At 44.0% G+C, this 16,214-nt stretch overlaps 1 protein-coding gene across 2 annotated transcripts in view; it reads left to right on the forward strand.

Moving 5' to 3' along the window:
- Positions 1 to 10,304: 10,304 nt before the first annotated feature.
- DPYD (dihydropyrimidine dehydrogenase) overlaps positions 10,305 to 16,214 on the forward strand; it is a gene marked incomplete at its 5' end in the record, with an annotated part of 377,500 nt that continues 371,590 nt past the window's right edge. For both annotated transcript variants that reach the window (XM_082483319.1, XM_082483320.1), the window contains one exon: positions 10,305 to 10,343. In XM_082483319.1, coding sequence (XP_082339445.1) covers positions 10,305 to 10,343 — 39 coding nt within the window. The remainder of the gene's footprint in view (positions 10,344 to 16,214) is intronic.

Consider the following 16,214-nt stretch of genomic DNA (forward strand, 5'->3'; position numbering starts at 1 on the left):
ACCTACAGCTGCAGTGAGTAGTACTTGCTCAGCGTCACACTGCTCAAGCAGCGCAAAATCAGATCCAACTCAAATTACGGTACCACTGCTTTAACTGGGATGGGGGGAGCTCAGCATCTTTAAATGGCTGGTATGTACTTGCCAAGCGTATAACCCAAACCCAGAGCTAACAGTTTAAGTATATGATGGGAGAATAACAAACAAGCGTAACAAACAGATGGGCCAGCCAGTCTGTTACAACGTGGTTCAACTGCAGGTCTGGCTGCGTGTGTGTTGGGGGGAGCTCCTTAGTCAATCTTAATTGTCATAGCTCCCTTGACTTTGGTATTTACAATAGCTTTATTTATATGGTGATGATTAATTTCTTCTGTGCTTGAGAAAAGACTGAAAAATAAAAAGGCCTTTTAAATCCTATGATATTCTGTTCCTTTTGGGCTTATAGCGAATATATCCAGTGACAGTGATATAGATTCTCTCAGCAATAAGTGTGAAATGACAAGTATGAATTTATATATATGATCTCATTGGCAGTATTTGACAAGCTTAAAAAAAAATGTTTTGGCTATAGAAGCTATTGATGTAGGTGTTAGGAGGCACGTGGGAGGGATCCTTCAAGTTTTTGGAATGTTTGAAGCAGGAATTTGCTGTGTGGGCTAAAAGGACTATATCTGCATCCCCCCCTCCCTCCATGAGTCCCAGCCAGGTGGAGATGACACTTTCCCAGCTGGCTGTTGTGGCTGTAGTTCACCTAACCGCAGGCATTCTGCAGGAAGGTGGAATACAGCTTAGCCAAAAGTTGCCATAGCAATAGACTATTATGCAGTTAGAGTAAAATCTTGGATGTGGAGGTGTTGTAATGAAAAAAGTGATAGTTAGTTGGTACAAATTTGGGGAAGAAGCTCCACTGGACATAATCTTAAAAACAAAGAAAGAAACCAACAAAAAAAGCAAACAACCAAAACCAAAGAAACAAACACTAGCAAGAAAACACAAAATGTTTTACTTTGCCCCTTTGTGTAAGAAGTGGACACCTTTACAATCACCATGACCTTTTTTTTGAGATGTAACCCTGCATGAGGTAAATAGCACCCAGCATAACACAGTACATTTTTGTTAGGCATACATTTCAGTATTCTGTGAAAGTTGTTTTCCTGTGTGAGAGATTTACATATAATATATAGCAAAAAAAAAAACCCAAACCCAAACATGTAAAAAAAAAAAAGATGACCAGAGAAGTGACAACATTGTGTCTGCAAGACATTTGTCCAGAAAAGCTGTCATAAGGTCAACTGGTATTACGGGGCTAATGGTAGGTAAACAAAAAGAGAAAGGTAGAAGAAATAGTTTTGGAGGACACAAAAATAAAAGCAAGAATTAAATTTTTTTAATCTGATCAAAATCCGCGAATTTAGGCATGAGATCAGACAATGTAATCTTGTTTTATTTGGTGGGAGAGGATTTATTTTTTAAAGCATGGTGTGTTCTATAGCAGTAGACATTTTCAGTGGAAATAAGATGGTCTGCATGATGGATAATGTTTGTGATAAAGGGTTAATTTCCAGAAGGGAACTGGTTTAGCTCAGATTTTTTTTTTTTATCAAATTGACTCTTCTTGATTTGATGTAGTGATCTAATATGACCTTGATTAAATTAGAGAGAAAATGATGATGCAGACTGTTTGTCCTATTGACAATTGCTACCTTAGGCTAGGGTGGCAGTGAATTAACGTCTTGCCCATACTTCGCAGGGACCTTGGGTAGGAATTAATTTCTCCTATTCATTTCAGCCCTGCCAAGAAGGCAATAACTGTTGCTGATTGTGAAGTTAGCCATTTCTGAAGGGGTGAAATAGGCTTCAGGAATTTGCTCAAAACAGTCCGAGACAGATGACTAGCTTGCCATCAGCCTAGCAGTTTAGCAAGGACATAGGGACGTACTACGAGTCGTTTATATTACCTGAGCATCAGTTCTCCAGTCAACAACTGAGGCTGTGGATAGTCTTTATCCATCATCTTACACCAACAGTTGGGGGCTGCAGCCACATCTGAGACTTGCAAGTGGAAATTGGCTTTCTTCTACGCACTGTATGGGTCCTGGGTAAAAGTCAGCTCTATAGCAAGATAGGAAAGAGAAATTTTTGTGAACTGTCCCATGGAAAACTTAGTCAAGTTTTTCGTTTTTTTTTTTTTCTTTTGTACTTGTTGGAAGCTACAGAGCAAAAGGTGTACTTGTTAGTGGTTTGAGGGGTTCCACTTCATGTTTCCAGCCCAAGCACTATGTTACCTTACAGCAATTATTTATGCAATGTAAAGCACCATAGAATAATTTTTCTCCTCCAATATTTCATTACTTGGCTTAAACCAAATATTCAAGTTAATTACCTGTGTCCGTTAAGTGTTGATGGCTGTGGAATGCTATCATAAAATCCTAGTTATACTTGGGGTCTGTTGCACGGAGCAGACCTGGAGAAGACAGTAGTCTCTGTTAGAAAATGATTTTCAACTTACAGCCTTTTAGCTCTGTTTAAATCTTGCAGTAGGAGCAATAAATTTCACTGTGTGTACGGCCACAACTGCTGAAGTTACAGGCCAGTGCAAATGAATCATTTGCAAGTAAATGGGACTCTCTGTAGGAAGCAACTCACAGGCATGAGGAATTGGGTTCAAAATGTGCGGAGTCCTGTTTAGTGTTTACATAGAGCACGGGTGGAGGTAGAAAGCTTTACTGTTTTAATGGCAACCCAGCATGAATTAAAGTAACGTGAAAAAAAAATTTACATTTTTGTGTACTATAATAACTAAATGGGAAGATGTCTGTTAATATAAAACTAATACATGCTCTTACACAGCTAAACAACTAATGTCACCTGTAAATTGTAATCTCTAAGCAAGCAGAGAGTCCTCTGGGAATGTCATGCATTATACTTATGCTAGGGAGAAGGAAAGTGTTCACGTTACAAAATCAGACAAGGTAATTCTTTATTCTTGTTTTGCCTTTACTGTTGAAACTAAGATTTCACTGGTATGCCTGCCTACCAAGCTGACTTATGATGAGGCTAGCATATAGTTCCTATCAGTTGCTACGCTTTTTTCTCTTGTGGTGCGCTCATTAGTACTTTAATAGTAGATTCTGTGATGACCATTAGATTTTTTTTTTTTGTTTGGTCACAAGTCATAGCTGCAGGTGTTAAAAAAGTTACTAACCTATCCTAAAACTGCCGTTGCTGATCATTGCATATTACCAAGTATGGCGGGGATTTCAGCCATGAGAGGAATGGATGTATTGCGGAGACAAAGGACTAATTGCAATTACCGCAAGGGACATTGAGTTACTATTAGATATTGTATTTCTTTTAGGAAAACACAAACCTGTTTGTTCCTTTTTGAACAAACTAAATAAGAACAATCCAAACACACCAACAGTTTATTTGTTTCAAAGATGTTAATCTGGTGGCAGTTTTTCTTTACAAACCAGTAATTTAAGAAAGCAAGCAGTAGCCATTTTGCTTGTCAAATGTTTGTTTTGGGAGGCCTTTGAAAAGCTATCAAAGTTGAAACCAGTTATGCTGGTTTGTACCAGTTATGCTGGTACAAGAAGGACATTGAGGTGTTGGAGCGTGTCCAGAGAAGGGCTACAAAGCTGGTGAAGGGTCTGGAGGACAAACCTTATGAGGAACGACTGAGGGATCTGGGGTTGTTTAGCCTGGAGAAGAGGAGGCTGAGGGGAGACCTTATCGCCCTCTACAACTACCTGAAAGGAGGTTTTAGAGAGATGGGAGCTGACCTCTTCTCCCTGGTGACAAGTGATAGGACAAGAGGAAATGGGTTCAAGTTATGTCAGGGCAGGTTTAGATTAGATGTTAGGAAGCATTTTTTCACTGAAAGGGTTATTAAACATTGGAATAAGCTGCCCAGAGAGGTGGTGGATTCACCATCCCTGGAGGTGTTTAAGAAAAGGGTAGATGAGATGCTTAGGGACATGGTTTAGGAGTGGTGGTGTTTTTATCAGGGTAGGTTAATGGTTGGACTTGATGATCTTAAAGGTCCCTTCCAACCTCACTGATTCTATGATTCTATGATTCTATGATTCTATGATTCTATGCTGCAACTATAGACACCAATGGTAAATGGGATTAGTATTCTGTAAATAATTCAAGAGGCCAGTTTGTACCTTGTCAGTATCTCTGGAAAACAACACAACTACAGAATCCCTTAAAAAAAAAAAATAAATATGCTGATATTCCTGCTGTTGTTGGAAGCGATGAACTCATACCAATAGTTCAGTGAATATATTTGTGGTGTCTGTCTATTTTAGAGGCTGATCTTCCTCCGATACCACTGCACGCTTCCCTTTGAAACTGCAAGCACAGTAGTGGTTAGTTTTGCACGGCCGTAAGCTAGGCTCTAACTCGCCGTCTCTAATATTTCCCTGAATGGAGAAGTAGTTGCTGTTGGTAGACATTAGGTATGCAGCAAACCCGTTCTCTAACAGATTGGCAGTCTGACTTCTTGGAGACTTGGAAACCTCTGCACAGGGGAGGGAGGGCTGGAAGGTCAGTTTGCACAGGCACCAGCCAGTTGACGTCTACAGGAATCTCAGGTGAACTCAGCATCGTTTTGTCGTACTTCACTGTTGCACAACAAAATGGCTCCAAACCAGGTCTCATTCACCCTTGTCAGAAACTTGCTGCCACACGAAATGTAGAAGATGCAAATAACGCAGTGTACTGGGCCCCAGCGCAAATGGTCTGATCCTTCAAAACAAAACTTATTTTCCACTCTTCTCATTCCAGGGGTGCTTATGTTTGGAAAAGAGCACCCTTTGTTTCTAACACCGAGGGCTGAAAGAGGTGGATGTGACACCTCTTCCACCACCACAACCATGAGATGTCTCAGAGGCAACAAAGTGATTATGAATTTTCAAATCCTATAGTGGATTTCCTTTTTTTGTCCAGAAAGGATAATTTTGTCTGATGTAACTGAGTGGCTGCTCAGTATTTCTAAAATTAAGCCCAACAAACTCTTCCTGTAAAGTACTTTCAGCCCCCCCTTCTGCCAGGTTCATTGCTCCAAAATCCCATCTTAATCTGAGATCTGTAATTGCTTTTATCCAGGGAAGACTCATGCTACATGTGTATACTTCTTAGCTTATAAACACCCAGATTTCCCAACTATTCTACTTAGCTAAGGTCCAGCAACATGAGAAGCACATTAAGAGACTGAAAATAATTTGAGGCACGTACAGAGAAAAGATGCTTGGACCAGGGCAAACCCAGGACATCAATTTAGCAATTCTCAAGCTTAGTAATAAATATAGGATTTGTCTACAGATGTCATCACTGGAGACTGGAGGGGGGAAAAAAAAAAGCCATATTTTTCCATCCCCTAAAATATCCTCAAGAAACATTTGGTGGCATTTAAATAGGAAAACATTATGCTATGCCAGAAACAAGTTTTACTTTTTAATATTTCTTTGATTTGCATGATAGTGGTTATCTAAAGATGTTTGTGGTGTGAAAATATGTGGGTTCCTTTTGCTTAATTTTTTCCCCGAGATGATCATGTTGAAACTTGTGGTCCTTGCTACATCTAAAAAATTATAAAGCAGTTTAGGAGACGAGCTTTTGTTTACACTGCCACAGATGGCTGGAATAAATTAGTGGACTCACTAAAGAACAGTTCATTTTAGTTTAAAATGCATTTGGACACTTATCAAAGCTCACATGGTGGCCATTTTATGTTATTTGTTCATCTATTTGTGCTTTATAATTCCATGCCCAAAGGCGATGTCGGAGTAATGGTCAGAGTTTCCTCCTAACAGAATTTATAATTATGTACATCTCACACTTCAAGCACATTTGTACTCCTGTACTGTGCCATAGCCTGGGTTATCCTGTGTAGCTACTCTTTCTGAAGAGCACTGCAAATCCAATTGTAAACAAGTAGATTAGAAAGGCAAGGTAAACTTCTTCACTAATGTGCATGTTTTAACTTGAGCATTTTCCTTAAATTGGTGAAGAAATGCATAAAGTTGTAGCTATATACTTCCTCCAACATCAACGCTGTTATTTGGGAGAGGTAGTAAGAGCGTGACTTCCCAAATTAACTCTTGAATTCCAATCCCCCTGGGTTGGATTAGGAGGAGGGAGAAGGAAGAACAGCATAGTTACTCTATGGCTCTTCGCTTATGGACCTTTCAGAAACAGTACAGTAAAACCTCTCCCTCTCACACTTCAACTTTTTCACGTCCATACACTTGTTTCCTCCTTGACACCAGTACAGGGTGTCATGTACTGGGTGCCAGTGCATGCAACATAGATGTCTTCAGAGTTAAGGAAGCTGGCACTGGAATCAGTGGGGGCTACTTCTTTCCTTGTCCTGGGAAAGTCAACACCACTGCTCCTGTGAGTCCTAGCGTAAGGGAAGAAATCCAACTAACATCTGAGTAGCTGTTGGGAGCCTTCAGAAGCAGCTTGTCATCTTCATGGCGTTTTCTTGCTAATCCCATTTCTCTGGCACCCTTTGCGTACTGGATATGTCACCTTTAGACCGTTGCACTTGGGAGCTGACAAGTCAAACTGAGAGGGCAGAAGTAGCAAGTAACTGAAATGCAAATCTGTGCACTGTCATAGTGAGGTGCTCAAAGAAGGTGAAAGAGCGACTTGGGTTCACTTCAGGTGTTCCTGAATCCCATGAATTTGACAGACGAACTTGCTTAAGTGTAATGAGTAATCTGGATTGCTAAATCAGGCATTCAGATGTTGGGAGGTGCCAGCTGTGAGGCTGTAACCCTCACTCTTTATCAGCTGCAACGAGTGAGGAAACTGGCTGGTCCTGGAATAAAAATAGCGCGTGATTAAAGACTGCCCACCAGGTCCAATTTACAGTGGCACAGCAAATTAAAGTCTGGAATGTCCTGTCTTTCTAGCACTTGAACTGATGTGAATCAGGGCCAGTTTTGAGGAATAAGTAGGGATTTGCTTGTATGATATGTCGGTACACTGAGACCTCTAGGCTCCCTTATACATCACTGCCAGAATTTGAATGCTGAACTTTCAGAGTTTACAGTTTACCCTTTAAGCTTGCAGATTAACTACTGCAATGGCTGGAGGAGGAATTTTTTGGTTTAGATTGCAGGTTGTGTGCCTGGAACCGTTTGAATTTGAAGGACATGGCCTTGCTGGCTCCCTGCTGCCCTGCCCTGGCCTGGCCTGGCCTGCCCTCCCAGCCAGGCAGCCATTCCCAGCACGAGGCGGTTGCTGCTGTGGTGGCAGCGAGCGCCTGGAGGTTTTCTGAGAAAGTTCACGTGCAATTATTTCTTTGGCATGTGAGGAAAATTTTACCTGAAGAGCACAAGGAACAAAAGGTTAATGGCAATTTTCAAAAGCCTGTAACTCAACCGAGTCTTGACAGCGTATCATGCCAGAAGTGAAAGTTAGGTCTTTAGCATCGCTGCTCTGTTTCTGCTGCTTTCAAAATCCTGCTTAGGGGGGTGGGGTGAGGTGGAATTTGAAAAACCAGAGGCTTAGCACTTCGTCAGGAAAAAAGCCCGAACTATATTTAGGCTGCATAACACTTATTAAATCTTCTTATAAATTCTGCTTTAGAAAGGTGGGAATACTTGTATTCTGATGAATGTTGTGCATGCCTCCCTCTTTCTGCTCATTTTTCCTGAAATAAAGGTCAGCTGTACAGATGCTCAGTGCTGATAAAGAGCACTGTTTGCCACAGCTGAGAATCCAGAGATCAGAAGGGTGATCCATGGAAGGCCAGCCCGCCCGAACTGCTGGGGGAAGCTGGCACTGCAGCCGGCTGACACAGACTGGCTGACTGCCATGGTCTGCAGACAGTAAGTTGATCCCCAGGAGACGTGTGTGGGAAGGGAAATAAGAGGAACCCCCTCTCTGAAGAAATACAAATTGTGAGGTAAGGCGCAGGATATGGTTAGGTCTCTGAATCCCTTTCTCGGACCTGTACTTATTGGCAGCATAAGTCCTGCTTCGCCTGGGGAGAAAACTCTACTGTGAAATGTAGATGGTGTTACTATTTACGGGTTTCCTGCAGGTGTCAGGTTCGTTGGGCTTGGTAGGTAACGTGGGTGTAACCAAGGATTTATAACCTGCAAGGCAAAAGAGAAAATGTGTGCGATGCCACTTTCCAAAAAGAAATGCAGGTTCCTCAAAAGGGTACTATCTGTAACAACTGAAAACCTGGCAGGCCAGAACAAAGCTGGAGGGTCCAGTGGCTTCTGCGTCTCTTCTAATATAACTGCTCCTTTAGGACAAATGGATGCAACCTGTGGATGGTTGGACACAAAGCAGTTTATTTCATATATGTGGTAATATTCCTTGTGAAAATTACTTTTGGGCCTAATGAACTTTTATAGTCAATATATTGCTGTAGGTGAGGAGCAAACACAACTAGAAAACTCCCCAGCTAGCACCAGAGACCACTGAGCTGCTCAGCAACGTCAATATTAATGAAACAAACCAGACTCTTGGATTCGTTAGAGATAAGTACTAGCAATGCAGGGGATCCTGCTTCTGATTTTCCTGCCAACACTTTAACCGCTTTGCATGGGTGATTGTAATCAGCAAGAATTGTTATGTGATAGTGCTGAAGCAGAGACTTGAGAAAACACAGCTCTCACTTGAGACACAAAAGACTACAACTTTATTTCTCCTAATCTTACAAGTGAAACAAAATCTCCAATGGGCATCTCAGAAGAGATGGAAAGAAATAAAATAATTACAGTGCAAAGGAAAATTTCCATGCTATTCTGTGAGAGGCATTCTCTCCAGAGACAGGAAAGGAAGAGAAAAGGCAAACCTATTCTCTGCTGCACCCAAAGGGTCATCAGTGTCCAGAAGCTACTTATATTTTTTCAGGCTTTTTATAAAGCAAATAAGAGTGGGAAGAAGCCCTTTTTTGTTATCCTTTTTGTCATGTAATAAAGAAGAGTAGAATGAAAGCTAACTGGATAAAATGAGGGTTGTAAAAAGCATGTTGAAGGCCAGATCTGGGATTCTCTTTTGAGAAGGGGAGAAAGAACTCAAGAAGTTGCCTGGCACGCAAATAGGTATAGCAAAGACTGGCCTTAATTAAAACTCGTCTATTCTTGTGAATTGATGAGAAAAGCTCTCATGTTTTAGGGGTTCATAGGTGTGGCTACTTGAAAGTGCTGTCTAGAAATCAGTGTTATGGTGTTTGGGTTCTTTTCCCAAAAGGAGAATACTTGCTTTTGCTGTTTTTTAAGGTAGTAGGGAAGGCAGAACTTCTTTGTAGGCATGTTGCAGAGGGAATGTTTGTTTCAATGATACCATAAATGTTGTGTTTGCCGTAGTAAACAATCACGGTGTCTGTTAAGAAATAAGAGAGCACAGAGGCTGTGTGACCTGCCCTGCTTGCCTTCATGGCACTCCCTGTGGAGGGATGGCTTCCGCAGGGGGGATCCTCCAGAGGGGTCGCAGGGTGAGGGACGGCTGGCTGTCCCAGTGGGGAGCAGCGTGAAGGTTTGGGGACAGCCCGGGTCAATAATGCTGGGAAGGTGCCTGTGTAACCCCGGGACGGGTCCTCCCTCTCTGCCCCCGGGCAGAAGAGGGGCTGTGTCCCTGGGCACGGTGGTGTTGGCGGCAGCCCTGGCGTGCGGGCTCCTCTCGTGGGATTTTCACGATGTGGAAAACCAACCAGGGCGAGGTTTGGCCCTCTCCGTGCCTCCCCTTCCACCCACAGGGAATGGGGAGGACGATGGCGAAGGAGGCTGTGGTGGGCAAGGGGACCGAGACCCGGGGCGAACGCCCTCGGGCTCCGGCCGGGGGTGCTGCGGCACCTCAGGGAGGCCAGTCTGGGCCCGGGGGCACCTGCCTTTTGGGCTGCGGCCGTGCCGCGGCCGCGCCGTGTGAGGGCTGCGGCCGCGGGGCCGTTTCCCCGCGGGGGGAGCGGTGCCATGAAGCCCCCGTGGAGGGTTTCTACCGAGCCGCGTCCTCTCCCCTCGCTGACCGCTGGCGCCCGCCGCGGGGATGAGGTAAAGCGGCGCCAGCCCTCACCGCGTCGAGGCGGAGGCGGCGGGCCGGGAACGCTCCCGTCCCCGCTGGGACACCGCTCCCCTCACCCCGCCGGGCCGCCCCTGACCCGGCGCGGCTCTTCCCGGCGGGGCGGCCCCGGCCCCGGCCCGGCGCGGCGCGGGGGGCGCCCGCCCACTTGGGCGTTGCTGTCCGGGCTGGCGGCTCCGCCTCCTTCCGCGCTCCGCTCCGCTCCACTCTGGGACTGCGGGGAGCCGGGGGAAGGCGGTGGCGGTGCGGACACCATGGCTCGTGTGCTGAGCCGGGACCCGGTGGACATTGAGGTACCCACTCGCCCTGCCGGGATGTGCGGCTGTCGCTAGCGGGGAGGGGGCTCTGCCTGGCGGCGGCGCCCGGGCCGGGAGCGCCCGGCAAAGTTTGGCCGCGTGAGGAAGTGCCTCGCCGCTGTTGCCGCTGCCCGCCAGCGGCCACCGGGGCCCCGCTCCGCCGTGCCGTGCCGCCCCGCCGCGGGATCGACCGCGGGCGGCCCCGGGGGCTGGCCTGCCGGCCGGGCAGCCGCAGCCCTCGTCGGGGGTGGCCGCCGGGGCGGTGGCGGCGCTCTGGCCCCCGGTCCCCCTCCCTCGCCCCGGTGAGCGGGGCCGCCCCGCGGCCGAGGGCTGTGAGGGGGCGGCGCCCGGCGCCTCCCCTTCTGCGCGCCGCCTCCTGTCATTCCCCGCCGGCGAAGTCGAGGGCTGGGCCGGGGCGAGCCCCGTGTCCTGTGGTGCGGTCTCACCGCCCTGGCCCTGGCAGGGCTCCTGCGGGGCTCGGGGGCCGTGGCCTGAAGTGGCCTTGGGCGGCCTCATGGGCCTCTCAGGCTGCCAGGCCGGGCCCTCTCACAGCGCCTCGCGGCCTTGGCCTCAGTGGCCCGCAGCTGCCTTTGGGCCGCCGGAGGTGTGTGGGCCCCTCAGTTCTTCACTGTCCCGCTATGGGCCAAGCTGAGCTGACATACCGCACTGCGTGTCCTGGGAGTTAGAGAGTTGCGTGGAATGCTGAGCAGGATGGCAGGAGTAGCACCCTCGCTGCAAGTGGCTTCCAGTACCTGTGGCACTTAATGTTTTTGCGTGACGTTCCTTGCTGTAGGTTGGAAGTAGGGTTTGGACGTGGCCTGGTGTGAGGCGGAGGTGAGGTGGAGTGGGACCAAGGCTAGTGAGGTGTAACACGGTGAACTCCTGCTGATGTTTGCCAGATCGCATGGTCGGACTCATGGTACCTTTCTCCCCCCCTTCACAGGACCTTGCACATGGCTGTGAGCTTCAGCTCTTTTAGAGTCTAGTAAAAACAAAGTGACGATAAACCAACTTGTAGTTTGGCAAGTCTTGTTCCAGCCTGACACAACTTTTTGCTGTGGTATGCATTGAAGTTTAAAATATTAGGTTAGGGTGGGATATTGCAGCTTATTGAGGGCCCAGCCATAATACATAAATGTGCACTGCAGCAGCTTGAATACACCTCTAGGCCAGTTGTGACTGAATTTTGTCATCAGTTCCCATACTGAGTTTTTGTGTCCAGTCCATTTCCTAACTGAGCTGCTGCTCAAACCATGACTAATGTCCAGAAATTGTCTTACAGATACTCTGATAAAACTGAAACATGGAATGGGTGGGAAAAACAAACTATTGTAGAAGTCTTCCTGGCAGTTAGGGAGGCACTGTGGTATGAAATCAGTACTGTCTGTCTTTTACCAGCTCAGTGTTTTCAGAGCAACCAATCTGGGATTTTTCTTCATGTGTTGAAGTTCATTTTTTCTCTTAGAAAAGTTTGATTTTGGCAATACAGGTTTTTTTGAGTACTTTCCTCAAATTTTTAATGCAAAATAGTTCTGAAATTACATTGTTTTGTGTTTCTAGGTATGTATGACTTGGATTCAAAGAACAATATATTATTGTAGGAATGTGTGTTGATAATAGTATGCTGTACTACATGATTTAGAAGACTAACTGATGGGTTTTTGAAAAAGACTTGTGTTTGCTTTGCTCTCAGGTTGAAAATAGAAACTTTGGTCAGTATCTTCCTGTGTTTTTGTTTTCAGCGCTCATTTAAATTAGCAAGGAAATCAAGGCAATCTACTGCTAACCAAATGTATTGTCCTTTCCCCATCTGTTTGAATAAATTTAGTCACTGTATGATTTGTCTCCCAGATGAATATATCAATAATTACTGATAGTCTAATTGCAGTGCTCTGGGGTTTTTGTTGTTGTTTTTTTCTTTTTTTTTTTTTCCCCTGCATGGGACTTTTTTGGGGTAAAAAATAGTAGTGTATTTTAAATAAAAACATTTTATCTTTTTCTTTTAAGTAGGGGAGAGTGCGTGTTAGCTAAGCCTGTATCACTGTAGATAACAACCACATTTCTGAGAATATTTGAGTGGAGGAGTCTATCAACATGAGCACTTGCAGCACAACTTGAATATTTTGATCACTTTCTTGGCTACAGTATAAAACCTGAATGAATGATTTCATTAAACATATCTCAATGGTTAGCATCTCACACAACATAGTTCATGCAATTAAAATATTAAATATGACCTTTGGAGTCTTGGTACTACTCTATCAATAGTTAACGCTAGATAAAAAGACTGATGTCAATGGTTAAAGAGGAGCCAAGAATCAGTACTAGAAGTAGCTAGAATCGCAGCCAATCCTCCGACTTATTTAATAAAAGAAAAATTCCAGGAAGCTGTCCCTGAGGAGTCTCATCCCCCTTGCTTGTCTTAGCCAGCAGCTTCAGCTCCTGGGCATCCTGTCCCTGAAATCTTTTGGCCTAACTAAAGAAGATGAAGGAATTACATAGATAATCTTGTTCTAAAAGTCTGCTTTCCATGTTGTGGAAGACTAGGAGTGTTGTGATTAAAATATAGGGTCTTCTCCAAAAAATGTTGGTGTGGGTTTTTTTTGAGAGGGAGGTGAAATCTGATCAAGTCTATCAGAATGTTCTGAGATTATTTCTTTGGTTCAAAAACTAAGCAAAAGCAAAGAAAGCACGTTTCAAAATAGCTATGGGTGAAAGTACCTACCTTGGATGCATGATGCAAGGACTTGTCTTGGCTTTTTATTTATTGCATCTCTAGATCTTTATAAGAAATTTTAAAATCTACAGTATGAGGACAGCATTCCCTTTCTAACTTATAATATGAAACTGTATGTTAAATGTACATTCAAACTCCAGGTAGTGTTTACAGGCTTCATACATACATTTCCCAGTGATACTCTGGGACAGAAAGTGTTCCTTGGTTTGTCTTCCTTTTTTTTTTTTCTTTTTTAAGCTGATTCCTTACTATCATTGTGTGTAAAACATATGTAAATATATCTATTGGAAACTTCAGGGTTCTTTAAAGAATTAAAGTTGTCGGATCAAGTACTCAGAAATTAATGAATGGCAAAACTGTGCAGTGCTGATTAGAATCTTAACTCAGTTTCTTGAGTTCATGCAGGATGACATGACCTTGAATGACATTACTTAATATTGTTCTCTGTGTGCTGTGTTTTCCTGACTGCATTCCAGTCTTTCTCTGCAGTCCCTCTAGTCATCTCATTTAGTGATGTTTGGTTGGTGGATGCTTTCTAGCTCTTTGCCATCCAGTCTACAAGTAGCGAGAGTAGGAGTCCCAGCCTCCTTTGGTAAGGGCTTCTTAGCAGAGCAGAGATGCTTTGCCACACTGTTGTTACAAACCTAAAACATTGACAATAAATTAGCACCGACCCACCAACAGACCTTAGTATGAAACAGCATTCTTGTTCTTGCAGTAGGTAGAGAGTATGTTGACACTTCACAGATCTAACCTTCCTTCTGAATCTTCTATTGCATATGTTTAAATGGGAGTTGGGTATTGATGAATGGGTAATTCCTTGCTGGGCCAGCAGCGGGGTACCAGATGTTAGCACTGATGCCTGATTTGTGGGAATAAAAGGAAAGGTGTGAAGGGCTAGAACTGTGTTCTGAAATAGCAATCTGGGAATTGTCTGAGAATTACCAAGGTAGATTTGTGCTGCTTTCACATATAAGATAATGAACATTGTCATTGTAACTGCGTCAAGCTTTTTCTTCGTTTAGCTTTAGAAAATATAGATGGCTCTTAAATCTCATCTCTTTGTTTGAAAAGTTATTATAAAATTAATCCCTGTACCTTTATTTGGTGCTACTTTAGAAAGCTAGCAGTTGCTGTGCTTGTGCACTGTACTCTTATTTCTGTGGTGGTGTAATCCACAGGTATAAATAAGTTGCTGTCACCTATTTAAGACAAAAGCTTTACAAACTACATTAACTTCAGAGTGAAGAGGTGTGTTTCTTAAGGGTCAGACTGTACCCATTGGGTGCTGACTTTAGTGAGGACACAGGAGGCTCCAGGAGTTCCTCAGTGCATACCAGGCAGCTGTGTGTTGAGTTTCTTCAGCGGCAAGATATATACTGCTTTCTGAAGGCTGCTAATGAAGGTGGAACGAGGTTATAGCCTGTTCGAGCAGCTCACCAAAGATGCAGTCAGCGCTGGATTGGGTAGGAGGGGGAACAGGACTTCTTGTGCCATACTCCCTGCTGCATGCAAGGGGTCACCTGGGAAGTGCCCCTAAGTCTCAAGGAAGTTTTATTGTACAACCTACAGTTTCCATACAGCTTAAAGTAGCACCTTTGATAGCAGCAACGGTTCGTCTTTCCCTGGAATATATACTTAGTGGGTGCTACTAAGCAGGCTATGACAGCAAGGTAAGCAAGTTTCCCATATCAGGTTTATTCTTCTCCCAGTACCAATGGACTTAGAACAGTGAAAGACTGCAGTTAGCAAAGGTGGTGCCTTAAAGGTACATCTGAGGGCTAAGCTCAATGTCCTCTAAAGGGAGAAGGAGGGCAAGGATTGAAAATTAAAGAATAGTGTAAAAATACAGGAAATATCCAGCAAGATAGCGGGGAATCCAACTAGTTAACGTGGCTCGCAAAACTGTCAGGCAAAGGTTATGTGAATAAATAGCTGAAGCTAGCTTTCTTTGATCTAGGCTAAACTTTTATTTTAAAAAGCCCCCAATTATTACAGTGTCTCTGTCTTGTAGTTGTTTGAAGTTCTGTAACGAAGCTTTAATATGTAGTATTTTTTTAAGTTATTGCTTTATAGCTTGCTATGACGATCAGATGGCTGTTCCAGATTGACGGCTGTGTCTTCCTACGGTCGACGAGCAATCAGTGAGGAAACAAAACTTCCTGTTAAGCTGTTTTTGTTTAATGAGTTTCTCAAGGCCTTTCATTGTTTTGGTTGTTTTATTTTGGTGAAGTCTTAGCTGAGTGGAACAGCATTTATAGCATGATTATTAAGACCTTGTGGAAGATTATAGACCACAATTATCATGTCTGTCTTGGAGAACTGAACAGTATGATTTACTCATCAGGTTAAAACCTGGTCTGGCAAATAGGAAGGAAAGACTTCGGTATGAAACATTTTATCTTTTCATGTTGTATATGCAAATCCTGTTGATGCTGAAAGAGTTATGTATAGTCTTGCCTCCAGTGCTGATAGTGTGCTAAACTGTAGCACTGAAATTCAGTCAAGTCATCCAAAATAATGATATTGGGGAAAAAAAAACCCACCCAACTCTTGTGCTTTTCATTTTCCTTTGACCTTTGGGTTTTAATGTTACTTGTGAATTCATCTTCCATTTTTTTCCACATTTTAAAAATTTTATTCTTTTTTGTAAGGTCTTTAAAATAAGACCAGCTACTTCCACCTTTTCTCATGGTTGGGACTTACGAGAAACACAGGCTGTTGAGAGATTTAACAACAGTTGTCACTGCAGTTAACAAGTCTGAAAACAAGAAGGAACTGAAATTCATTTTCCTTTTCGTTATGTAAATGGATTTCATGGTGATTTTATGGTGTAGACTGGACTTGAATTTTATTTTTTCCTCTGCTTGGTGTTACTTTTAAGAAAGTAAATCTACATGTTGATATAGGAAGCTGAGATCTGTAAGGCAGGATTTAGCCCATGAGATGTGGCAAGAGTGCAGTGAGGCAGGGCAGACTTTTGAGAGGCATTTGAAGGGGTGCGGTCTTAGCAGCAGGGCAGAACTCGCACAGTTTTCAGTGCAGCCGAGAGAGGTGTGGCTCTATCTGGTGGACTGGGATTTGCTTGGACCCAAGTTACACAGCTGTCTCGATCCTACAAGCCAGTCTAT

The sequence above is a fragment of the Vanellus vanellus genome, assembly GCF_965231255.1.
Source record: "Vanellus vanellus genome assembly, chromosome: 5".
Lineage (NCBI taxonomy): Eukaryota > Metazoa > Chordata > Aves > Charadriiformes > Charadriidae > Vanellus > Vanellus vanellus.